The sequence below is a fragment of the Panthera pardus genome, unplaced genomic scaffold, assembly GCF_024362965.1.
Source record: "Panthera pardus isolate Hobbes unplaced genomic scaffold, ASM2436296v1 HiC_scaffold_2, whole genome shotgun sequence".
NCBI classification, from domain to species: Eukaryota; Metazoa; Chordata; class Mammalia; order Carnivora; family Felidae; genus Panthera; species Panthera pardus.
In genome coordinates this window covers 132,894,167-132,920,361 of record NW_026526765.1, presented here as the reverse complement: position 1 = coordinate 132,920,361, position 26,195 = coordinate 132,894,167, and the positions used below count along the sequence as shown (strand labels likewise).

At 37.6% G+C, this 26,195-nt stretch overlaps 1 protein-coding gene across 1 annotated transcript in view; it reads right to left on the bottom strand.

Annotated features, from left to right (window-relative positions):
- Positions 1-26,195, bottom strand: part of FBN2 (fibrillin 2) — a 255,858-nt gene that overhangs the window by 106,554 nt on the left and 123,109 nt on the right. The window contains exons 8-15 of the mRNA XM_019422114.2: positions 25,312-25,437; positions 12,949-13,101; positions 11,212-11,445; positions 10,121-10,258; positions 4,586-4,705; positions 3,549-3,674; positions 2,601-2,723; positions 686-808 (exon numbers count right to left, since the gene is read on the bottom strand). Coding sequence (XP_019277659.1) covers positions 686-808; positions 2,601-2,723; positions 3,549-3,674; positions 4,586-4,705; positions 10,121-10,258; positions 11,212-11,445; positions 12,949-13,101; positions 25,312-25,437 — 1,143 coding nt within the window. The remainder of the gene's footprint in view (positions 1-685; positions 809-2,600; positions 2,724-3,548; positions 3,675-4,585; positions 4,706-10,120; positions 10,259-11,211; positions 11,446-12,948; positions 13,102-25,311; positions 25,438-26,195) is intronic.

Here is a 26,195-nt window from a genome sequence, read left to right as displayed (position 1 = left end):
GGGCTAGATAGAGAAGGAGAGAGAGAATCCCAAGCAGGCTCCACACTGTCAGCACAGAGTCCAATGGGGGGCTCAATTTCATGAACCATAAGATCATGACTTGAACCGAAATCAAGAGACAGTGTTTTTTTTTTTTTATTTTTACTTGCATCTCATCAGAGCCTTCCGCAAGGAGCTAGGTGGACTCCCTGTACATTTTTTAAGCCACTTTACTGAGGTATAATTCACATACCTAAGAATTAACCCGTTTAAAGAGTACAATAGTTTTGTTTGTTTTGCATAGTCACAGATATATATATAGATACAGATATATATACAGATATAAAGATATATATATATATAACCATCACTACAACTGATTTTAGAACATTTCACCACCTTAAAAATGCCTTTAGTTACCACCCCCTTATCCTGGCATCCCCACCCTCTCTGTTCTAAGTAACATGAATCTGCTTTGTCTCTATAGATTTGCCTGCTTCAGACATTTCATATGAAGGGAATCATACACTATCTGGGCTTTTGTGAGCGGTTCCTTTCACTCAGCATCATGTTTTCAAGGGGCATCCATACTTTTGCATTTAGCAGTACTTCCTACCTTTTTATGGCTGAATACTTTTCCACTGTATGGATATATTTTTGTCCGATTTTCAAAGATCATTTGGACACTGGAGAATGATTCACTTACCAACACACACGCGTCCATCCACGCCCACAGCCAGGCCTGGGGGACAGTCACAGCGGAAGGACCCTTCATTGTTGATGCAGTGCCCATTCATGCAGATTCCTGGGGTCTGGCATTCGTCAACATCTGTCCAGGGGGAAACACAACTCAGGCCATTACTGGGTAAACTTAACCTTATTCCAGAGTATGCCTGTTGTCATCACTCTAGACTAACAACCTTCTGTTTTCCATTTTATAATTTATGGAAGGACACATAGATGTGATAACAAATCTCAGGTCTAAATGCAACTCTTTCAAATGCATTTTCAGAAATACTGACTCAAAGTTGCCTCACTTTATCCATTAGGAAAAAAAAGAGCCTTACACACTCATTTTTCTTTATTTATATGCCAATTCTGTTAACTATTAAATGATATTTAATTCAAGTTAAGTAAAACAAATTCTTAAAATTAAAGTAAATGTTTGTAATTATCTTATTTTTTAAAAAGTTTATTTATTTTGAGGGGGGTGGGGAGAGAAGCAGATACAGGGAGAGTGAGAATCCCAAGCAAGCTCTGTGCTCAGAGTGCAGGGCTCAATCTCACGAACCATGAGATCATGACCTGAGCCGACATCAAAAATCAGATGCTTAACTGACTGGGCCACCCAGGCACTTTTATTTACACACATATAAAATTCAAACTAAAGAGAGATGCCTTTTTAATATTAACTTGATCAAGTCATAATAACAAAATATGGAGCATCTCTTAATTTTCAATCTGCTCAAGTTTATCACATGTAACCCAACAATCAATGGCTTCCCTGAAAGATGAAACAGCCTTCAAAACACAGGGTCGCCAAATGATGAACATTTTAATTTGCAGATGGCACTATCTCTAATAAGAAAATAAATTTAAAAAATTGCAAGACAGCAAAAACTGCTGAGATTTAGGTCATATTTATATGTGCATGTAAGTTTCTGAGGAAATACTAAAAGTTACATGCTGTAATGTAATGTTACACCCTGCAATAATACTAAATTCAAATCCTGTGTTAAATCCAATTCAACCAACCTTGAGCTGACATCTCGGTCTTGATTTGAAACAGCAGAGCTACAATCTTTCTACTGAATAATGTACTCCCCTTTCTTGAATAGTCCAGAAGCTATTTTTTATTCAAAAATACAAGAATCAGTCTTGAATTATCTCCCTCAACACTCCCTGGAATTTTGCTGAAATTATTTGGTATTCAGGTAAGCATGTAATGGAAGGCAGAAAGAATTCAAAAGTTGATTTCATCTAAAAGGAGAAAACTGAAAAAAAAACTGCAAAATTTATTCCATCTTACTAAATTCATGTTGTGAATAGAAACCTAATATAGTCTTATTTATTTCCATGAAGCACTTCTTTGCTTACTAAAGTTATCACTGGAGCTTAGCTTTCAAAATGGCTTTATAAACAAAATTGATAGGAACAGTCAAATTATTTCTTCACTACGTCGATGTAAGATTTTTAGATAATGATATAGTCACGATCTGTAGATTAGTTTGTGGAAAATACGTAATACAAAATGAGTAACGAATGACTGGTTTTAGTACACAAAAATGAAAACCTCTCAAGATTTCTTTCTTCCTCTTTTTTGTTTAGGCATGGGATACAGAGAAATTATTTCTACATTGTCTCTTCCAGACTTGCTAGAACCGGTCTGTCATTCCCTTAATTTTTCCCATACCATTATTATTTTTGTAAAGATATCACTGTTCCTAGACCACAATGTGTGTTTTTCTAGGAAGCTTTAGACACCTGCCTCGCTGAATTAGCAGCAGACGTGAATAATATGAAATCCGCATGAAGAAACTGGAGTAATTCTTGCATGATTCATTCAAACAAAAAAGATGGTTTCAATCATGGTAACTTCCCTATCTCAGAGCCATACATACCAGTACAATAACGCCCATTTGGAGCCAAGACAAATCCTGGTTTGCAGATGCACTTGAAGCTACCATCTTCATTAATGCACATGCCATTCAAACACATGTTGGTAGTCGTGCATTCATCATGATCTGCAGGAGAAGAGCAGAGTCACTGACGCCACTGGCCTTGGGGGAGCTGGCTCCCACTCCTTCCATTAATAATTGCCAATCACATTCTACTACATAAATAAGCTATGTGCTCACTGATTTTTTTTTTTTTTCCTAATCTGAATGCCTACCAAGTGAGAGCAAATAGTGTGGAGAACATGAAGGGTCTTTAGCGTAAGGGACAAGAAGGAAAGAATTAAGTAAATGGTGTGCTTAGTTGTTATTCAAACCACCTGAGAAGGGTTTTTACTTTGATTAGCAAAAATGTTAATATGACTTCAGGGGTACAAGTGAAATGAACTGGACTTTCATCATTGGGTGAACTATCACCAATTGCTGTGTGAACAGATTATTTGTGTGAGGTACTGATACCTACTGCATTGCCAGACATTGCCAGAACGTCAAATTTAGAGATCGGATTATCACATATTCCAAAAGGTTTTACATTCCCCCAGAATGGAGGTCAGGGGAGACCTTTTCTAACCTCTGAGTATTATAATGGCAAAATGTGAAATACTGTAGGTACTAATAATTACCTACGGCAGAAGAAAAACTGTTACTTTTAATCAAACATATACCGCACAGAAAATTCCCAGAAGCAGTACATTATTCATTGTTATAACATTTCCAAACAATCTTTCCTTTGAATTTAAGGGTCTCATTCTAAATGCATTTATTTTACCTAAGTCATCTGAAGAATTCTCACATGTGTGTTGTGTGAGCTTATATGGAAACAGCATATATGGTTCTAAATAAAAATGTATATCCCTTAAGAATCTTTTGCAAAGAAGCAGGCAGTTTCCATACCAACACAGTTTTTTCCATCTGTAGTTAATTCAAAGCCGGCATTGCAAATGCACTGGAAACTTCCATCTGTGTTCACACATCGACCGTTTTTACAAAGGACCCCATTCTGGATGCATTCATCGATATCTGTGATAATGAAGAATGGCCAAACATTACTCTTTTACAGTAACCACAGATAAAAACAGTAAGGTAATAAATGTGATGTTCAGTATCCAGTCTGTGTCTTACACATTATACCTAAGATCGTGTTGCTTCTTCAGCAAAATTTCCATCTCTCACAAGGTTTTTGTTTTTGTTTTTTTTTACAGTCCTGACTTAACTGTAGGTGAAGAGGGAAAGAAAGAGGAAAATGGGTTGGTGTGTGGAGGGAAGCTAGGTGCGGGTGGGCAGTGCAGTGGAATGGCTGGTGTAGCTCTTTTGGACACAATGGTCAAAGACCCCCAAACTCAGAGCAGACTGTTGACTAAGAAGACAGGACCGTCAAACTATCTGGGTTAAGAGCAAAATGATGCAACCTGCCAGGTAAGCTTATCTGAGCAACTACTCGTGGATGAAGAGGAAATGAAAAAGAAGACAAGCAGAGTCATCTGCTAAAAGAATTCTGAGATGAATCAGTTTGGAAGAGGGTACTGAGTGTACCAACAAAACTGTGATTCAAGACAAGGCCTGACTTCGTATCGGACTATGTGTGAGCATCAAAGGAGACAGCAGTTGAGAACAACTATAAATCTTGAGCTCCATTATTCAGACAGCAGTAAGGCTACTGATGTTATTTTGAGAAAGGAAGTTGTGATCTAGGGAAGGGAGAGAAACTGAATTTTGCAAAGCCAGATAGCATGTTGCGAGGGTTATATATGCAAATACTGTTTATGTTTAAAGGAAGCACTTCTGAGGGGAGCATAAAATAAACTTGTAGTAATGTAACAGCACCTACTTCATTCCATGTCTTATTTTAATATAAATTTACTTTTAACCTCAACAGCCTGGGTCACTATATTTCATGGAACATTTTCACATGTGAAAGCAAACTGCCTTACCAATGCATGCTTGCTTAGTAGGAGTCCTCTGGAATCCAGCATGACATTTACAATAATAGGATCCAGGTGTGTTAACACAATCTCCATTAGTGCAGGGATTTGATGTGCATTCATCAACATCTGTGAGCGGCAAAAGAAACCATTACAGACTTCACTCCATTTCTAGAAATGTTTGTTTAAAGTACATTGAGGCCCCCCAAATTTGAGAGAAGGCCAGTCAGTGGTAATAGTCTAAATAGCCGAGTATTTATAAATGAATGAAAATTCCTTTCTTCAAATACAGAGAGGCCAGTCTAGAGATTTACAAAAATATTGCCTATTGGAAACTACAAGGGAATTTGCTTTAATCAAGAAATAATGATTTTTCAATTTGAAAAATGCACAATGATTAAAAGCTCGGAGAAGCTTTTTTTTTTTTTAAAGCTGACTGCAAAGTAATAGCCGTGAGTTCCAGAAGGCTATCACACTTATCTATAGTAATCCAGGCAAGTTAATAGCCTCTACACAACCTCATAGAGTATTAGAAACCCAATGAAAGATGTTGTAAGATATGTATGTATATCTTCATACTGTCAATTTTACTAGTTTTAAAAAAAGAGAATGACAGATTGTGGAATTTCTGTGTTATTATTTGTCGTCCTCAATTAGATATGTAACTACGTAGGCACCAAGGCTTGGTTATTTCAAGTAACATAGGGTGGGACAGAAAATGGAAATTAATTAAAACAAAGTCTATCATATTCAGCAACCTCAGATTTCTTTAGGACCTTATATGGGCACAGGAATTTTTGCATAAACTAAGTTCAATGCAAATATGAGTTCTGATCCTAAATGTGACAAACATTACTGCTTTTCATTTAGTTCTCCTAAGGCTTGATTAAATGGAAACCCCATCACGGAATTCAGAGGCTGCAAGACAAAATGGCAGACGGAACAGTCTGGACTACCCAAAGCCCAGAAAAATCACATGTGCCAGAGTCAGAAAAAGTTAAATTCATTTTCTTTCAGCAACGCCCACAAAATATAATTTTGGATGCTAGCAAATTAAAAACCTCGCTGGCTGGTATGGGCATAATGACCTGCCATTTCATGTACATGTAGAGGCCATTAACATATACAATTTCAGCTATATTGGAGAGCACAACAATCCAATGAATTCACAGGTTTACTATTTTCATAAACAGATTACTCCTTTCACAGATGGTCTTTAAAAAGAAACTGTAATCTATCAAACTCACCAATCTCATTTATATAAACACTCAGAGTAAATGCAATTAAGCCCTCTCTGGTACAGGAGGAGAACAAAAACAAAACAAAACAAAACAAAATCTCATAAATTAAATAAAAACAACAGAGAGTAACAGGATTAAATGCTTTTTCAATTCATCCAAGGATGCCTTCAGCCCATTAAGATTCACTTACATTTCAACTTTGGGTTGATAACATCAATTCTACTGGGCCAAAGGAATGAGGCAAAATGAGAAAAGACAGAGTTTAGAGCATTAGCAAGCATATAAAGTATACTTAATGGACTTTCCAGTATGAACTATCACCCTGAGTTTGCAGTGTGGAAGATAGCTTAAATTCTCTAGCATACGTAATATTCAAATGCAACATTTTTTTTTTTAATTCTTTTTTTAACGTTTATTTATTTTTGAGACAGAGAGAGACAGAGCATGAGCGGGGGAGGGTCAGAGAGAGAGGGAGACACAGAATCGGAAGCAGGCTCCAGGCTCTGAGCTGTCAGCACAGAGCCCGATGCGGGGCTCGAACTCACGGACCGTGAGATCATGACCTGAGCTGAAGTCGGACGCTTAACCGACCAAGCCACCCAGGCGCCCCTCAAATGCAACATTTAAAAATGTGTTGTAGATGCTGCTTTTCAGAAGAGTCACTGTAAAGCTCTGTTCTAGTGAGGAAAATAAGACCATGCACCCAAGCCCCAGGAAGCCAGGCCACTTCTCAAGACCTTTTGCTTTCCTGAAAACCTGCTCCCAAGCCCCTGCCCCCGCCAATGGCTATGACAGCTCTGGGAAGTTATTTTGCCATTACAGCCCTGAGCCTCTGAGAGACCACACCAAGGGATCAGTACACAGAAAGATACAATAGTTCACTTACTTATTTCTTCTTTAGAAGTGAAAACATCTACCAAAAACTATTAGTGTGTTTAAAATCCATGCCTTTAGGGGCACCTGGGTGGCTCAGTCGGTTAAGCGTCCGACTTCGGCTCAGGTCATGATCTCGCGGCCCGTGAGTTCGAGCCCCGCGTCGGGCTCTGCGCTGACAGCTCAGAGCCTGGAGCCTGTTTCAGATTCTGTGTCTCCCTCGGTCTCTGACCCTCCCCTGTTCATGCTCTGTCTCTCTCTGTCTCAAAAATAAATAAATGTCAAAAAAAAAAAATTAAAAAATAAATAAATAAAATCCATGCCTTTAAAACCCCACTTGTTTTCTGGGATTGCTGTAAGATTTTAAGTTTTAGTCTAATCGGAAATGACCACTGCCATGTTGTGAAACGTACATTTCACGGCTCTTGATTCTGAGGTCTCACGGCCTAGTCCTTCCAAATGATCACCTCTGTTTCTCCTGGTGTAGGGGAATAGGGGCACTGTGCACTTTGGTTTCTTCCCGTGTTTTCATTGGGGACTGAGTACTTTTCAGCAAAATTCACAGGATTTTAAACTCCTGAAATTAATGAAGTCACTGAAACAGCTGCTGATTATCAAAATGGTTACATTCTCGGATACTATCGGGGTGAGAAATATTTAGCCTTGAAAAGTATTTTATATTCCAAATTAGTAATCACTTAATTGGCAAGGGCTCTAAGATTACCTGTGGCCCAACAGAAACAGAAAGTATTTCTTGTTATTCCAAAATAAAATGATTTGAATGGAATTAACACCTACTGCTAACAGCAGTTTTTCTGATACGCACATAAACAAGTGCCAGAATTACATTTGACAGAAGAACTCTCAGGAAAAGGAGAGAAAAATGTGGTGAGTAAATAAAACTTTACAGGTCTCAGGAGTAATTCTTAGAACAGCAAAATGGACCCAATTCTATTTTCCTTTTCTGTGATCCTTTAAAAGAGTTACCACCTTTCATGTTAGGACACTTCATCAGTATCTACCACAAATTCCCAAATAATAATGGCTGTTTGTTATTCCTCAAAACACAGCATAATTAAAGTAGCTACCAATCCTATCTTGGGCTCCTATAATTTAAAACACTATTTAACTCATATCCTCTGAACTTTTTCTGACATCCTGACCTATTTAAAAACTCAAACTGATGAGAAGCTGACCCTACAAAAAATACTGAAATAAAAATATTAAAAATTTACTTTCTGAAAATATTCCCTGATACTTATCTTTGTCTCTATGAATTACTATGGTTAGAAAGATAATCTTGCTTAGGTTTTAACTTTGCAGGACCAGAGGATGAGACCGATCTAGAATGGAACCGTTTGTAACAATGTTTGGGTAAAATACAAAAGTGAGAGGTATATTAACACCTTAACCGTACAGACGTGCAATCCCAATGCTACCATAGACAGAGTTTTTAAAAAGGGTGGTAGCAGCCCTTCTCATGTGGGTTCCAGAAAAGGAAGGACCTATTTAGGACATCCATTGTATGTGATTAGCTCCTATCCTTTGCATCTGGAGTTATACTACCTGTGCATCACCCTTGGGGGGATTCATGAAAATAGTTACTGAAATCACTTTCTGTAGGACTTAATTCTCTACACAAACCCTGGTTAAGGAGATGCTGGATTGCACACATGACTACAGAAAAAAACTTTTGATCCTTAAAGATAATTCTCTATGCCAATGTTTCACAGAATCCCCCAGAGTACAGGTGTTTTCCTAGGTAGAATGAAGTACACCTGGGTGCTAATATGAACTAAATGGTGGTCTGTGGCTAACTGAAACAAAATATTTAACTTTTGGCCTATTTTTATTTGTTGGTTAGTGAATCATGCAGTGACATATGAATCACAAACATTAGTAGCAAAAAAAAAAAAAAAAAGTCAATCATGAGACTCTTGGGTGGTTCATTTGGTTCGCCACCTGACTTCAGTTCAGATCACGATCTCATGGTTCGTGAGTTCAAGCCCCGTGTCGGGCACTGTGCTGACAGCTCAGAGCCTGGAACCTGCTTTGGATTCTGTGTCTCCCTCTCTCATTGCCCCTTCTCCACTCATATTCTGTCTCTCTCTGTCTCAAATATAAATATACATTTAACAAAAGTCAATCATGTTTCAGTTGATTTTGTATGTATGTACAAGATTTTATATATTGCATGCTTATAATCATGTTTTCTAAGAGGAAAGTCACTTACAAGTCATATAATAATAAATATATCAGTATTTCACAGTGATCCAAAAATAATCACCTGGTCTATCACTTAAACCAGTGTCTGGGAGTATCAGCTAAGCCAGGGCTCCTGTAAAACCCTAGGGTAAGACATTTATATAGATTATGTGAATAGCCCCTCTAGACTTGTGCAGTGCAAAACTTGTGCAACTGTACATGAGGATCCTGAGGTAAGCCTCACTGAATCATTCTGATCTTAGAGCTCTGTATTAGTTTACAATAATTGGTTTTTCCAAAACATCACATTTGGCTCACATCTTCCCTCATAATCATAGTGCACTTAAAACTTTTCAGTTTGCCCTGGCAAAATTATGATACTATCTGTTCCTGGTCTTGTCATCTGTATGCTATAACAGAAGATGTGAACCCAAATAGGGTATTTAGGGTTATACTAATCATGAAACATATACACAACCGTTCCCTAAACTACTCCTAAACTAAAACTATTCTCAAGAGATCATCAAAACCCTCTTCATCATAAAATCCAAAAGATTTTTCGGTCCTCATGATATTTCTGCCATACTTCTCACTTGCCGATACTTTTCTCTTCAAAGGGTACCCCTGTGGAGCTTCAGTGACGTAATACTTTTGGATTATCTGGCTATCTCACCAATGCTATTACTGAGTTTTGTTTATGGGACCATGCTGCTATTGCACAGGGTTCCAGCCACAGTACTACTGTTATCTTTCTACTCCTGCTGGGGTTCGTTCAGCCTGGGTGACAATACTCACCGTCACGGTTCTCAGAGTCACCTGAATTTCACTGATGCCTCGATCTGTAACTCTAGCTCTGAATACTCCCATTAGCTTTAGACCTTTATAACTCAATGTCCCAGATACCTAATACTCAATATGTCCAAAAGTGACTCATCAACTGTAACCTCCCAATCTGCACCTTCTTCTGCATGGTGACGACACTACCATATATCCAGTGTTGTTCAGCTATGAAGGGAAGAAAGAGAGAGGCAGAGACAGAAATCTCAATATTTAGCATGTGAAAAAGTGGCAGATTCTTGAAAGAGCCTATGGAAGACCATGCACACAGCAGAGACACGCTGGAAATTAGCTTTGCTTCAAAAGACTCTTGTTTTAATGATATCCAGTCCAATTTGTTCCTAAAGCTATGAAAAAACACAGAAGGGTTAAAGAATCGTGAGCTTACCTATGCAGTCCCCATTTGAATCCTGCTTGTACCCCATGTTGCATTCACATCGGTAGCTAGACACAGTAGGTATGCAGCGTCCATTTAAACACAGATTTGCATGGTGCTTACAGATATCTATTGTCTGGTTCAGAATAGCTACACAGAATGAAACCACAAGTGGTGTTTCATCATTACAACATGCACTGCTTTTATTACAGCTGATTTTTAAAAGGCTATTTCATAGTCCACTCAGGTGCACATATCAAAGGCTCACATTATTCTACATTAAAACTTGAATATTGAAAATCTAAAAGATATTCCTGAGACACATGGTAGTAACTTGCATTTGTTAAGTTATACATCTGGAAACCCTGCCCATAATGATGTCTTTTCAAAATTTCAGGAATGTTCTACTGTACATTTGAATGCTTTCCATTTCCCCCCCTTTTTTTTGTAACTGTGCTGAATATTCAGATATAGTAAATAGGCCACATGCCAAAAAGAATAAACAGAACACTGTAGGACATCATTAAATATTATTAGCAAGAGCAGTTCTTATAAAAAGAATGGACTTAAATGTCAAGTACGCCAATGCCAGTTCTGGCTGGAAGCCCAAGTTATTCAACAAAAAAGGGTGAGGAAAAGAAAGATATTTCATTAAAATATTTGGATAGGCACAGAGCAAGAGCAAGACTTATTCAGTTTATCTCAGTTGAAAAATGGTCCTGGAAAATAATTCAAGGGGTGTATGAACAGGGCAGCTCCAAACGGCCAAATGAAATATACTGGAACCAAAAACATGCTCTTTAATGGCGTCATCTGGACTGGAGTGTTACCATGCTCTTGTCTTTATTTTCAAAGCGAACTCGGGTCACTCTTCCTGTCTCCAATTTAGAAAGCTTATGGAAGAGAAAAACAGCATTTTCCTAAGAATTTTTTACTACTACATTATTTTAGATCTTGGAATAAGTTTTACACACATGCACATGCATGCACACACACACACACACACACACACACACACACACCCCTTCTGAAAAAGATGTTAGGTATTAAAGTATCATTTAAGGCAGAAAACTGAAGTGTCTACACAAAGAGTGAACACTCACTTAGTCCAGTGATGATGGGCCCCTGTCCTCCAGCTCCTACGCCAGCTCCTCCAACTCCAGGAGAAAAGCCATTGCCTCCAGGGATGGGGATGAAGCCTGTCCCTCCTGGGCCATAGCCATTGCCATTGCCACTTGGGGCAAAGCCATTCCCCCCAGTGCCTCCAGGTCTGGAACCAGCACTCCCTGGAATCCCTCCTATTGGAAGTCCATCCATGCAAAGTCTACGATATTCCTCTAGAAAAAAAAAACATGAGTTAAACATGGATGGATGACCTTCTGCACGATAAAAACCATCTCTCTACTGTAAGATTATTTTAGATTATCTCTATTATTTGGTCTGAACAAGTAAGATATTGTCTTGATAAATGTTTTCAATGCTAGCAGTAGCAGGAAATGGTAGAGAAGTTTCAGAAAAAAAATTAAAACCTATTTGCCATATTTTAACTGGGTTGTATAACCAAAGAATTGTCTATATGTGCATTTTGATTTTATCTCCCCAAGTGCAACTTGTGAAATTCCAGATATAACTATGAATGCAAGAAATTTTGTTAAATGGATGAAAACGAAAACTTTAAGTAATTCATTATTTATATTTGGTTTTAATGAAAACTTCATCAGCATTGCACCTACACATTGTTCCTATCTCCTTTCTATTCTTTACGTGATTAAGGTGGCTTCAGAAAATACTTTTTTTTCTAATATGGATTTTAACAGAAGACAGTGTTTAGTCAGCTTTTCAATCTTCACCTTATTTTCCCAAGTATTAACACTGAGAGAAAAGAAGCAAGCCTTTAAGTCATCTCCTTATTTCCTTATCTGTTCTCAGAATTAGGGCACTGTGTCAGTAGAAATGAAGATTATTTCACTGAAGCAATTGTCTCAGGGTTAATACTACTAGTGAGACCATTAATTTCCAAAATTATATACTATGCATTATTGGTGCTTTTTTTTTTTTTTTAACACTTTTTACTACTCAATTTTGATGTTGGATAGCTTAGAGATTTTGAAGGAATATGCCTTAGTATTTTTCTCTATAACAGTACATATAGACACCTATCTTTAGAAGAATAGTTCACAAAGTTTAGTTGTTTTCATAATACTATAGTTTAACATAAAGGCTACATAGTAAGACATATTGAATGCCTGTATGTAACTGATAAGCATTAATTATAATTTACCATTCATATCACATTAACAAGAGGAGTTACTTCCCATTTAACCTAAAGTAATTTCCACATACAACCTCAATTATATGGTTAGTTAATACAGCAAAATGAATGACAGGTGTCCTTCTACCCTTGTATTCTTAATATTCAGGTCATTAGAAATGAGAAAATATCTCCAAGGATTGGGTTACTAGAAAATAGGGGCACTTATGAAATAAAATATAAATGGAGGTTACTCAAAGACAGTCATAGCTCTGAAATGAAAGATAAGCAGATTTCTAAAATGAACTGAAATATTGATGTTCAGAATAATTTTTAAAACTACTCACACAAAGACCAGTCATAATCGGCTTTCAGGAATTTTTCTGATATTAATAAAGTGGATATAATAAAAACTGATCCCAAATAAACAATGCTGCCCTATCCCTCCCCAAAACACCCTAGTCATACTGAAGACAGAGAGAGGAATACACATATGACTGGACTTTCAGAAGAGCAAAGTACATTACTGTTGCTGATTTTCCTAACACTGCTCGTCCTGAGGAGACAAGCAAAGCAGGCAGCTGCTCACCGGAGCCTCTGACGGGACAGGCCTCAGGAATCGTTCCGACACCCCAGCAGCGGCCAGGCTCACAGCAGCATTGCATTTTTGTCATTCTGCCCGGGAGCTCTTGTGCACAGCGACCATTCACCAGGCCCGAGAAACACGTGCCTGTTCTCTGATCTGAACATGTGGAAACAAAAGAGAAGGCGTGGAAGAATTATTACAGGTTCTTACATCCATTACTTTACATATTAGAAGAGGCTAAGTGAAGGAAATCTTACTTAACCCCTATTATACCTATTTGTTCTTTTGCTTTCTATGACATTTGTGCATTTCCTTACTCATTTACTAAGCAAATACTCACTGACCTATTCCATGCCATATCCCAGGCATACAGTAATGAAAGACACAAAGCAGATGTGAGCCCGTATTATAGAGCCAGAGCTTGAAAGAAAGAGCCCAATTCCAGCCTAGATTATCCAATCTCCAGCTGACTTGCAGACGCACAGTGCTGTTCGCCACTGAGCGTTTACGGCTGTTTGTTACACAGCAATACCTGACTGATACAGCTCCTGTTCTAGAAAGGTTGATCACAAACAGCTCCTCTGAGCCAGTGACATCTGAGCAGAGACCTGCATGATATGAGACCAGGTGCCATGTGATTATATGAGGGAAGAGAAGTTGGAAGAAGAAGAAGGGGATGTGCTCAATGTGTATAAAAACAAGGGGCCAATGCAGCCAGAGAAGGGAACACAAAAGGAGAGTGGAAGACTCTAAGCTCAGAGAAATACCAAACACAATACCACGTGAACCATTAGAGAAGGACTTTTCAATTTTATATGGAGTGCTGTAAGAGTCACTGGATGCTTTCAGTTAGAGGAAAGATAATGGTTTACATTTTTTTTTTTTAACGTTTATTTATTTTTGAGACAGAGAGAGACAGAGCATGAATGGGGGAGAGTCAGAGAGAGGGAGACACAGAATTGAAACAGGCTCCGGGCTGTCAGCACAGGGGCCCGATGTGGGGCTCGAACTCACGGGCCGTGAGATCGTGACCTGAGCCGAAGTCGGCGCTCAACCGACTGAGCCACCCAGGCGCCCCAATGGTTTACATTTTTAAAAAGAACTCTTTGGCTGTTGACAGTGGTGAGTGCAGGAATACCAGTGATGGGAACTGGTGACGGATAATGGGGACCCAGATGATGGTGGTAGCAGTGACAATGATAAAAGCAGTCAGATGGCAGATATATTTTGAAGGTACAGCCAGGGGGAATTGCTTGGGAGTAGGGTATGAGATTAAGAGAGTCTTGGAAATTTCCTAAGTTTTTGACTTAAGACAGCTGAGACAGGAAGACAACGGGAAAAACAGGATTCAGGGGCATAGTACAAGGCTTCTCTAAAACATGTTACATCTGGGATGTTGAATACAGGAGCCTGGAACCCTGAGGGACAGTCAGGCTCAAGGTACATACCTATGAACGAGGTGTGTACACACGTGTTGTAAGCCATGAGGCGGGACAAGACATTTTTGAGAATTAGGGCAATAAATGATGTCAAATGGTGGTGACAAGTCAAGTCAGGTGAGGACCAGGCTGTAACCATGGGGCCTGGCAGGACTGTGATGGTGAGGAGTTTTGCATTATCCTGCAGTGTTGGGAGTAGAGCACTGACATGATCAAGTTTGATTACAATAAAAGGTCCCTCTGGCAGCAGAGTAGCAAATGGATCAAAATAGAAGATGAAGTCTGGAAGACGTCATCAGAAGAGAACATAAAATGCAAAATTGCACAGGGATAAAATATTAATATCATCTATAAACCCAGTGAGCTTAAACTAAAACTGTTTTTATGGTACCCAACGGAGACAAAATTGTGGGTCTGGTTTATTATATATGATTCAACTTTTATCAAGAAGCTTCAAAGAAGTTTTGTCTATGATGGCAAGAATAAATGCGTACCACGGCAATCAGGAGCTGCATTCCACTGATGCAGATGAATGTAGCAGTTGCCAAAAAGTTCAATTAATAGGTAAAGCTTAAATTGTTTTGTACGAGATAGAGACTTTGAAACAAATACACTATTTTCTCAAATGGTCTGTAGTATACCTCAGGATGCTTCTAAGCTACTGTCAAAAAATAAATAAGCTACTGTTAAAATGGCTTTAAGGTACTGCCTTTAAGAATCAGAACACCTCCTTTCATTCCCCAAAAGGAAGTCACTAAGCCCAAAAGCAAAGTACTCCACTTGAAGCATGCATGCAAACTGCATGGCAGACATTTCATGAACTCTCCAAGCTGGGCTTGGACAGACTGCCACTGGGAATAAGTTCACAGGTAGGTGTCTATTCCCAAAAATGATCCAGGAAATTAATTTTTGGAATATTTATTCCAGGAACCCCAGATATCATATTCCTAGATTTACTTGATTGCTACATTCCTCAAGAATAGGATAAGGCAGATTAGAAAGTCCTAAACTCATAGCAATAATCTCAGTTACGAAACACACTCGGTACTACAAAGTAGGCTGAATGTATGTCTGTCTTCAAGGATTCTGCAAGGAGGAGCTTGCACCATGAAGTTTGAGAAAAAATGAAAGACAAAACTCAGAAAACAAAACAAAACAACAAAAAAGCAAAACCATGGCCTTGAATCAGAAGACTTAGTTCTTCCATCAAAATCTTACTGCTTGATTTTGCAACTATATTTAAGTCTTCTCCTTCTCGGAACAGGGTTTGTGGCAGATTTAAATAAAACAGTATTTGTTGTGTTCCCAGCAGAATGGTGGATTAGCTACCCTGAATGTCCCTCCCAATTTAAAGATCCTGCCTAAAATATGAAAAAGTATTTTAAAAATACATTACATTACCCAGCTGGCATGAAAGAAAGGGAAAAACAGAGTCTCACAATGAAGTGAAAACAGGATCTTGAGAGGTAAGTGCACAGCTAAGTTTCAGCTTTACAGCTTCTGCAAAACTCTGGAGACTTTCAATTTCAGCCCTGATAGTTTCACAGGGTCCAGGAAATAAAAGATAAAAAGCCCAGATTCTCCCTTCCAACACAAAAAGTAATAGAAAACTCCCTCATAAACGAAGGGCCCCAAAGACCCATATCCTTAGGACAAGGTGATAATGTACAGGAGGGAAGCTAAGAGACTTATCTGTCTCTACCTCAGTGTTGAGTGGAGGTTAAAAAACAAAACAAAACAAAATTAAACTAAAAACAAAAAACCTCTCCTAAGAATCTTAACTCCAAGCTCTTCCTTACAGAGACACTTTGGTGTCTCAATTCATACTAGGCTGCGGTCTGAAAAACTTCAAAGTAAGAATATACTACATAGAGGTCCTCAGGCAGGGATACCGTGCAACTGACAAAGGTAAAATACAGCAAATTAGGACTTAATATTAAGCAGGTCTCAAAGAATTCTCATAGGCAAAGTCCCAAGAGACAGGAGTGGCTAACAAAAAAATAAATAGCTAAATAAATGAGTAAATGACACAAAAAAGAAACAAGGCTACATAAACAAAAGCAGCTGAATAAACATCAGATATCAGCTATGAGAATGGTCAGGACAGGTGGACAATTTGTAACTGCTTTTAACGATAATTCATTAAATATTAATTATAAATAAATTATATTTCATATGCTTAAGGCAATTAAAGTCTGAAACTGTGAACAGATAAAAAGGGTCCATAAACCATGATAGAACAGTCTTAAAAACTTTCAGTGAAACCTCTATAAATGAAAACTATCACAACTGAAATAAAATGCCTAGTGGATGTATTGAACAGTATACTGCACGTAGCTGAAAAGAGAATTAGTGAGCTCGAAGACGTATCTGAATAATTTATCTTCAGTGTACTTCAGAGAGACAAAGCCGTGGAGAATGTATGAAAAAACAGTTAAAAAATATGAAGGTGAGTATCAGAAGGTAAAGTGCATCTAGTAAGAGACTAGAAAGTACTGGGGAAAAGGCAATATTTAACAGATACTATCTTAGAATCGTTCTAACAAAGTTCCAAGACAGTCTCAGATCTATGATGTCCAATAAGTGGGAAAAATAAAAAGAAATACACAGCTTGCCACATCACTATGAAACTGCAGATCCACAAAGAAAAAATAAGGAGGTTAAAAATGGCTAAAAAGAGAGACTGATTACTTTCCAAGGAATATTTGAACCAATCAATGGCTTCTTAATAGCACCAGTGGATGCTAAAATACAATGGAATATTGTATCCATACAGTATCTTCTGTATACTATGATAAAACAGCTGTCAACCTAAAACTCTGTATCCCAAGAAACCATCTTTCCAGAGAGAAAATTAATGTGATTTTCAGGAACTCATAAAAAGAAAGAATTTTCTGAGGCGCCTGGGTGGCTCAGTCAGTTAAGCTTCTAACTTCCGCTCAGGCCATGACCTCACAGTCTGTGAATTCGAGCCCCACATCAGGCTCTGTGCTGACAGCTCAGAGCCTGGAGCCTGCTTCAGATTCTGTGTCTCCCTCTCTCTCTGACCCTCCCCCACTCACACTCTGTCTCTGTCTCTCTCTCTCGAGGATAAATAAACATTAAAAAAAAAAAAAAAGAAAGAATCTTCTACCAAAATATTCTTGCTAAAGGAAATTCTAGAAGAGGTGCTTCAAGCAAAAGGAAGATGATTCCAAATAGAAGGTTTGAAATATATGAAGGAATAATGAGAAAAAATAATTAGATATGCAGGTATATATAAAAAAAACTCTGTAATATTACACAGAAATAATGATTTGTTTCAAACAGAGTGGCAACTGACTAGAATTTTTAAAAGTTGAGAGGGGGAGATCTAAGTGCAGTAACCATCCTAATATTCTTTCATTGTTTTGTATGAGTAAAATACAGATGAATTTTAGACTTTATGTTACATATGCACCTTAAAATGCTAGGATAACTGCTAAAACAACAGAAATGGAAGTATATAATTTCTAACAAATAAATTTAAAAGAATGGGGTGTGAGGGAGGAGAGAAACCAATAAATAAAAAAGAGACCCGGAAAGAGAAAAAAAGTAACAGAAAAGAAAGATAAATAAGAAGCACAAAGAAGGTAAGAGAAGTACAAACAGATTGGTTACTATAATAAATACAAATGGATTTAAATCTCAATTTAAAGGCAAAGATTTTCAGATTGTGAAAAAATATTTTTTTTTTAATATTTAGGCTGTTTAGAGGAGATATATTTACAATCTAAGGAAAACGAAAGATTGACAGGAAAAATATACACCAGGCACATATTTAAACCCTCTAAACCCCACTCACAAAATGTGATGCACAATGAAATAAAATACACAAAAATAAAGTATTAAGGAATAGATCAAGAAGAAAACAATTTTAGGAAGCCAATACATATTGAAAAAAAGGTTCAATTCACCAGGAAAACATAATATTTTAGATATTTTTCACTTTGTAACATAACATCAAAATATATACACAAAAACTTAAAGAACCACATGGAGAAACTGAGAACTCTACTATCACAGTGGAATATTTACACACCTCTTTCAGTAATGGGCAGATATAGCAGACAAAATTCAGTAGATTAAGAAAAAATGTGAATGGTACAAGTCACAAGTTTAATCTAGTGGACAGATTTATTCAACAACTGGAGAAAACACATCTTTTTCAAGCCCATGTGGAAAATTTGCAAACCATGGAAACCCCATACACTATAAACAACTCATGGGTCAAATACAATATCACACTGGAAGTAAGGTAATATGTATAAAAATGAGTAGGTGCTCATCAGGAATCTATACCAGTTCCAGACTTTCGCAATCTGCAATGATATTGTGAGAGGTCCACAAATCTGTATTTACAATGAACACCGAAAAATCAGTATAAAATGCCTCACCATATGTAGGCACTACTGTGATTCTCATATATGGAGACTTCACTGTGACTAATAAAACACAAATTCATTTAAAATGATTACTAAATACCCAGTTGCTTTTCCATAATGCAGTTTCTCAAAGATAATGAATTATCACCCTAAGTGGATCTAAAAAGCAATTTTGTGTGTGTCCAAGAGGGGTCTTCAAATTCAATTAATATAAATAACCACTGCTTTACATGATTTGGAAATCTCTACTCAGCCCTAAGATATGTATTGGACGAAACCATGTCATTTGTGAGAGGGTGGAAGGACAGAAAGAGAGGATTGGAAAATAAATCATACATTTTTTCATAAATTCTACGATTAGTTTCTTCTAATAACATCAGAGAAGCAGGCAATCTACTTCCAACCCTTAGAGTCAAATTCATATTGTGATAAAATACAGATGAGTTTGATGTCCCATAGTTAATGTCTCCCTAAAAATACATTACAAACCAAACCAGAGACTCATTCCTTTGCATAACAAAAATTGTATGGTTTTGGGAAAGCACTGGGTTGAAAACATGTCACATGCAAGAATATCTAGAATAGAAAAGGGACACCCAGTAGGACTAAGAGTTGTCTAGGCACACCATCCCTTGAAATAGGGTATTATTAGGGACGGAGGCAGATGAGGCAGATTTATTGCACAACAAGGACAAATCCTTCTAACGCTTGATATATGTTTAACTGCAGGAGTGATATGCCAGAAATAATGAAAACAAGTCTATTTTTCTAATAATCTCCTATCACCCTCACCACATTCCTGAACAAGGTTTACATGAAGTCTCATTTAAAGCCACACTGTGGAAGAGGAAGCAATTCATCGTCTCTGATTAAAATATGGATCTAACTTGAAGCAAAATAATGGTACTCTTATCAGTGTTTTCTCATGGCTTGACATTTACTCTAAGCTTGATTTAAGAGAACTAATGGTTAATTACACAATGTGATGAAAGCTTTGTAAAAGCTGGGGATTGTACCTCGAAATAAATATATCTCCTGTTGAATGAGTTTTGCTCTTTAAAAATGAAAGATTCAGCCGGAAAACACTGATAAGGTTAGCTCAGGTCAGAATATTAGTGATCGTAGGTGGTCAATAAATAGAAGCCATTGTCTCAGGCTGCAGCCCCTGATACTGGAGGACTGCACCTGCCTCTTTGATGATCTGGGGCCAACTTGGGTTCCCCTTGATTAATTCTGCAGATTCTTGCTATTCCCAAAATACTTCCGTGTATGCTTTCATGTTTCCATTACACAAGGCTAACTAGAACAAGGAACAATGAAAGAAATAGAAGCACTGTGGCTCCTAGGTTTATTTTTTTCCTTAAAATAATGAAGTGTTTCTTCCTTAACTATATAACCCTTTCTTGCTAGGACATTCCTTCCTAATTAAAACCAGTATCCCTGTTCCACCACTTGTCTTCTACATGATTCTAAAGTTAAAGGTAAAACACTACTCAGTATATTGTTGCTTCTCTGTCTCCCCTTCTCCCTCCAGTTAAACATTTTTAGGCATCTCGGGTTATCTCTCAAGCGTTTTGCAAATAGGCACGTGCACATGTGATCAACACCCATGGCCACCTAGAAAGAGCATCTCCTGGTCATCACTCTCTATCTTCCTCATTTCTTTTAAAATGTTTTTCCCCCACTGATTTTTGTCTCTGGTCTCTGTCCTGCTCAAATTCTTAAGTCACTCTCACTGCTCTCTGGATCAATCTGATACTCCTCAGCACAGAAGTTAAGAACCTCAGCAACAGAATCTTTATCTCAACCATCTGCCTTGTTTTGTTTCCAACTATTTCCTCCCCTCAGCTCTCTTTCTCAGATGAACTCTTCGCACCCTCTCCAGAGCCCCTCACACAAAGTTTCTGTGTCTTGCTCATGCCTTTCTTCTTTGCTTGGCAAACCCCTGTTCCCTTTATGAAGCGCCTACCTGTGTGCCAGAGTCTACGCCAGTGCCCATTTCCTCAAGAATTTTTGACTTATAGCATCCAGTGCCTACAAAACGATTTAGCAATTAATCACCTATGGCCTCAAATGTTCTTCTGATTTTTTTTTTTCACATTATGTTTTCAGGTTTTGTTTCCTTAAGAATATTCCAAGGCAATATAGTGCACTGAAACTTTTGTAAGGCTCAAGAAAATGTCCTAGGATGTTGTAGCTATAAGATTTCTGAATGCTCTCATTTTCTGAATTTCATTGGCTTTGCTGCTGACTGGTGCTTTTGTATCTCTGCTCAAGGTCCCTGCTGGCTCTGTTCATAACAGCAACAGGCACGTCATCTTGCATACAGAATTTGCTCACTGCTCTTATCAATTCATTAATTACTCATTGCTGCCTGACAATCACTCTCTTTGCCTATATAACAATGTGGAAATTAGGTATCAATAATGCCAGAGTATTCTAAAACGACACAAAGGTCATTAAATTGGGCTATTAAAAACGCTTCTAAGAAAAAGATTATTAGGCATATTTCTACTCTTTTTAGAACTGACGTATGTTAGTACTCTGCGTTGAAAAGAAAGCTCTGTCCTGGATATTAAAAAGAAAATTTGATAAAACATACTAGATAAAATTAAATTAGGCACTTGACTTTCATATTTAGTATAAAGTAAAATGGGAAAACTATCCTAGTTTAAAATTAAAATGCCCAGCTAAATTCTTCTGTCATATGAAACTGTTTTCCTACCCATAAAAAAAAAAAAAGGCAGTTTATTGATGCTTTACCCATGATCTTAGCCAAAAGGCCAAGAAGTGATTATTGATGCTTTATAATGTGGTATAGACTCAGGATATTTTTGTTAACTAGAATAAGAAATTATGGCAGCATTAAGCCTTCATGGAGATAACATGCATTTTCATACTCAAAAAAAAAGTTCTTAGTCCAGCCAACTCATTATTGTCAGTATGCATGTGGTTATAAAATAAATAGCATAGAAATATCCAGGACATACATAATTCAATCATAAACAAATTCAGTCTAAGAAAATACAGTCAAATTTTTAAAAATTAAAATCAAAGATCTCTTACACATTAAAACATCAGATTTGTTTTTTTTTTTTTTCATATATGGAAAACACATCCTTACTCCAAACGTAACACAGTTATTCAAAAATGTTTTAAGGTGGTTACTTAATTTAACTATGGCTTTATAATTTTGGAGTGTCATTCTCCCCTCCTTAGGGGATCTCCTTTGTTCCTGGGTCAGGATGTCAACACTGAAATGAATGGAGACTCTCACGCTTAGCACAGGACTCAAAGTGCCTCAGCTCTTAGAAGCTTAAGCAGGCTCTTGTCTTAGGGGCATCCTGGACCCCAACACACCACATCCAGCAGGATGCCAAATGATGTAAAGCAGTTATTAACCAACACAAAATTCTTACATCCAACATCATCTACTTCATCCATTTGCTGGTTTTCTATCCATTCGTGAAAGATTTATTGAGCTCACAGGACTACACAAGTCACCATGTGAGGCTCCCAGGGAGCAGCATAACGCAGAACCAATGGAGCTTATAGCCTGACTGACATATAAAGTGTAAATATCTGTGCAATGTGAGAAAGCCAGAAATGAAGGAAATGAAAAATATTATGGGACGGGCTGATTAATTGTGCCCAAGAAGAAAATGTGACATCTAACTGGGGACTCAGAGGACGAGCCAGGTTTTAATGAGCACAGTGAGGGGACATCAAGATGCTTCAGAAGAGAAGCTATCATGGACAAAGGTATGGCAGTTTGGTCATGTACAGCAGTGAAAGAAATGTGAGTGTTGAGGCAGCAAGCTATTAGCAATGGATCTTGAATAAAAGCTGGGACCAGGTTCTGAAGGGCTTTTAATGTTCAGGTAAAGACTTAAAACTTTACAGAGACAGGCAAGAGATGAAGAGAGTTTATCGTAATTTCAAAGTAAATCAAATATCTGACACCGAAGAGAAACAACCTCCATAAATCACTGGGAATCTTGATCTTGATTATCTGAATATAACAAAGACTACGCCTCTTTTTCAATGCAAAAAAAAAAAAAAAAAATGAACACAAATTGTTTGACTAAAATATTTAGAAATTTTAAAAAATCAAATATGAGGATACAATTTGGAAATATAATATAAAAAACTAACATTTGTTGTGTCAAATTCTTCTTTCTAATTTATTTCCCTTATCACCCCTTAGAAACTTCCATTCCAATCCATTCTCAAAGGCCTTCAATTACTCTACAGTGCCTACCAAATAAAATACAAATAAAATACCTTACTTGGATTTCCAGAACTTCACAATAATAGAGTCGTTTACGTCTCCAGCCTCCCTTTTTCACCTTGCCATATTCTAGAACGTAAGTTTCCTGAAACCAGAGTCAATGGCATCCAGCAAGTGATGTTCAATGATGGCTTCCAAATGGCTATTTCTCCTACAGCGTTGGGTCTACGTCTGTTTCAAGGTGGCAGATGTGTGGATGTGTGTGTACACACAGTATCTTCCTACATAGTTTTAGAAAATCAAGCCAGTGGGGGTAGTTCTTACTAGTTTTCAACTCTCACTGACAGCTGACTTTGAAATTATGTTACATGAATTAGACTTACATGCAGTGAATCAATGGGCATACTGACCCTAGAACTGATTAAATTTTCTCCATGTGATAGACCTACTATTCCACATAAAATGTTTGACCTAGCATAAGATAGGAACTTTGATGCATTCATAAAGAACAAACAACTATCATTCAAATCTTGTCACTCTAAGAGGGGAGAGGAAGGCTAGAAGCAGACATCCTACCTCTTAAAGCAGATTGTTCATATGGTACTAAAGAAACCACTCAGGCTAAGACCTTGATATTTAGACACAGGTTATCCACTGCCTTAAAGTAGGTAAGGAGGCAGCATAGTGGGGCAGTGACACAGATGCAGGTGTTACTGGAGCAATCTGGATAAGAACACTGGTTCCATCTATTGGCTCTGTACTATTGTGTAAGTCACTTAAATTCTCTGAACCTCAAATGTCATTGTCTGCAAATCTGAATAATTACACATATCACACAGAGCTATTACAAGGATTACATAACATATGGGTCCAGTGCAGGCATATATATCCTTCTTCTCCTCCTCGTAATAATAATAAATATATTTTATGAACACAGGGGAAGGGAAGGAAAAATAAAATAAAATAAAAACAGAGAAGGAGGCAAACCATAAGAGATTCTTAAATATAGAGAACTGAGGGTTGATGGAGGGGTATGGAGGGAGGGATGAGCTAAATGGGTGATGGGCATTAAGGAGGGCATGTGTTGGGTTGAGCACTGGGTGATATACGTAAGTGATGAATCACTAAATTCTACTCCTGAAACCAATATTACAGTATATGTTAACTAACTTGAAGTTAAAAAAAAAAGGAAAAAAACAATAAAGAAATATTTTATTGCACATTTACTAGAAGAAACTGAAATACAGACAGGTCAGTATATCGCTCAAGGCCCCACAGCTATGAGATAATGAGATAAGATAGCTGTCCAATGCCTTACATGTGGCATGTGTCTCATAAATGGTAACTATTATTTATTTTAATTTTTTAAATTTTTATTTATTTTTGAGAGAGAGAGAGAGAGACAGAGTGCGAGCAGCAGAGGAACAGAGAGAGGAAGACAGAATCCAAAGCAGGCTCCAGGCTCCGGGGTGTCAGCACAAAGCCCGACGCGGGGTCGAACCCATGAACCATGAGTTCATGACATGAGCCAAAGTCAGATGCCCAACTGACCAAGCCACCCAGGTGCCCCATAAATGCTATTATTTTCACTACCACTACCTCTGTTTCTTCTATGACAGCCATTGTTGTTCTTCTATTATTTAGGATGACAACACAGTATTTTGAAGGAGGGATCCCCATCCCTCATGTTCACTGTTGGATGGCTGCCCTAAGTTTAAGCTTTGCTCAATAAAGGATGACCTACATCATAACTGAGAAGCAGTGTTTCATTTGTCTAAACAAAGGAAAACATACAAATGTATTTGGCTCTACTCTGAATATGTTTAAAACACAAAATTAAAGGTGTCAATTTCTTTTCTGCAATAGTTATTTTCACTAGAATAAACAAGCTCTAAGTAAATAAGACACTGACATGCATTCATAATGAATGCACAGCAACAAAAGAAACTTTAATTACTACATCCCGGTTCCCAAGGCAGATTAAAAAAAAAAAAATCTTTCTTCAGGCCTTTTTGTCTCTAGCACTGGCCAAGAGCAATGTCTTGAGGAAGTCTTTCTTCATTTCCAAAATGACTCTGACAACATAAAACAAACCCAGATGGCTTGTGAAACTGAAGTCTTTGCAAAGAGCACCTGGTCTATCAATCCCTCAGTAGTGGTACCATTTATTTTAAACAACCTTTTCAGCCATTTACCCAATGGTTTTATAATCGTTGCCATCTTCATACGTGTTTGGGCTATTCTGTTATTATAAAGGAGCACTGTATTGTGCCTTCAAAAATCCAAGGCTTACCGATGCACCGAGAGCCATCTGTTGAGGTTACATATCCACGTGGACAAACGCAAAAATAGCTTCCCACGGTGTTGGAACATTCGCCAGTCACACATATCCCAGGAATGACGCTGCACTCATCGATGTCTAATCAAGGGAAGGAGGAGAAGATGATTGAGAAAGGCCTCCATTAAACAGCTTTTACAAGGGATTTTTTTTTTAAAGAGTATCAGAGTACTCATGGTTGATTAGGTCAGATCATATAACCCTGAATATATTCTTGTTTCAGACCCTGAAGAATTTCTCACACACATCTATGGGAACTGAGATGAAAGCAAACTCCCATGGCAGTAAAACAACGCCAACTAAAGCAAAACTCTATATCCTTTTCTCCCCCCCAAATGCAACTTAAATTGAAAATAAGTAAAAATGTCAATGTTTTAGTTTCCATTCTACATCAATTAGGAATTATCCTACTACGGTTTTTAAAAAACACATACGGGATTACATTTTAAAATGTGGAATAACTAAATACATTTAAAAATTTATAGCTAATTTTCACACTAATTATTTGAGCCAACAAAGGCAGCACAAATTTTTTTTTTCTATTTGGCTTCAGGATATGTTTTCGTACTTCCATTTGAATATGGGTATATTTGACATTCTGGGAATTAACTTTAAATCTAAAATAATACAGAAACATGGCAGAGGGCAAACTTGGGAGGCTTTGGGAGGTGTCCAGTTTTCCTATTGTACCTCCCTGCACTTACCCATTCAGCTTACTCAATGCTGGGACTAGTCTATCCCCTTACACGTTAATCAAAGGTCTGCTTTCTTTTAAGCTTTCACTAAAGCAGAAAACCTGGCCATTTACATAAGCATTAATCTATTTTTCTTCTAGTTCA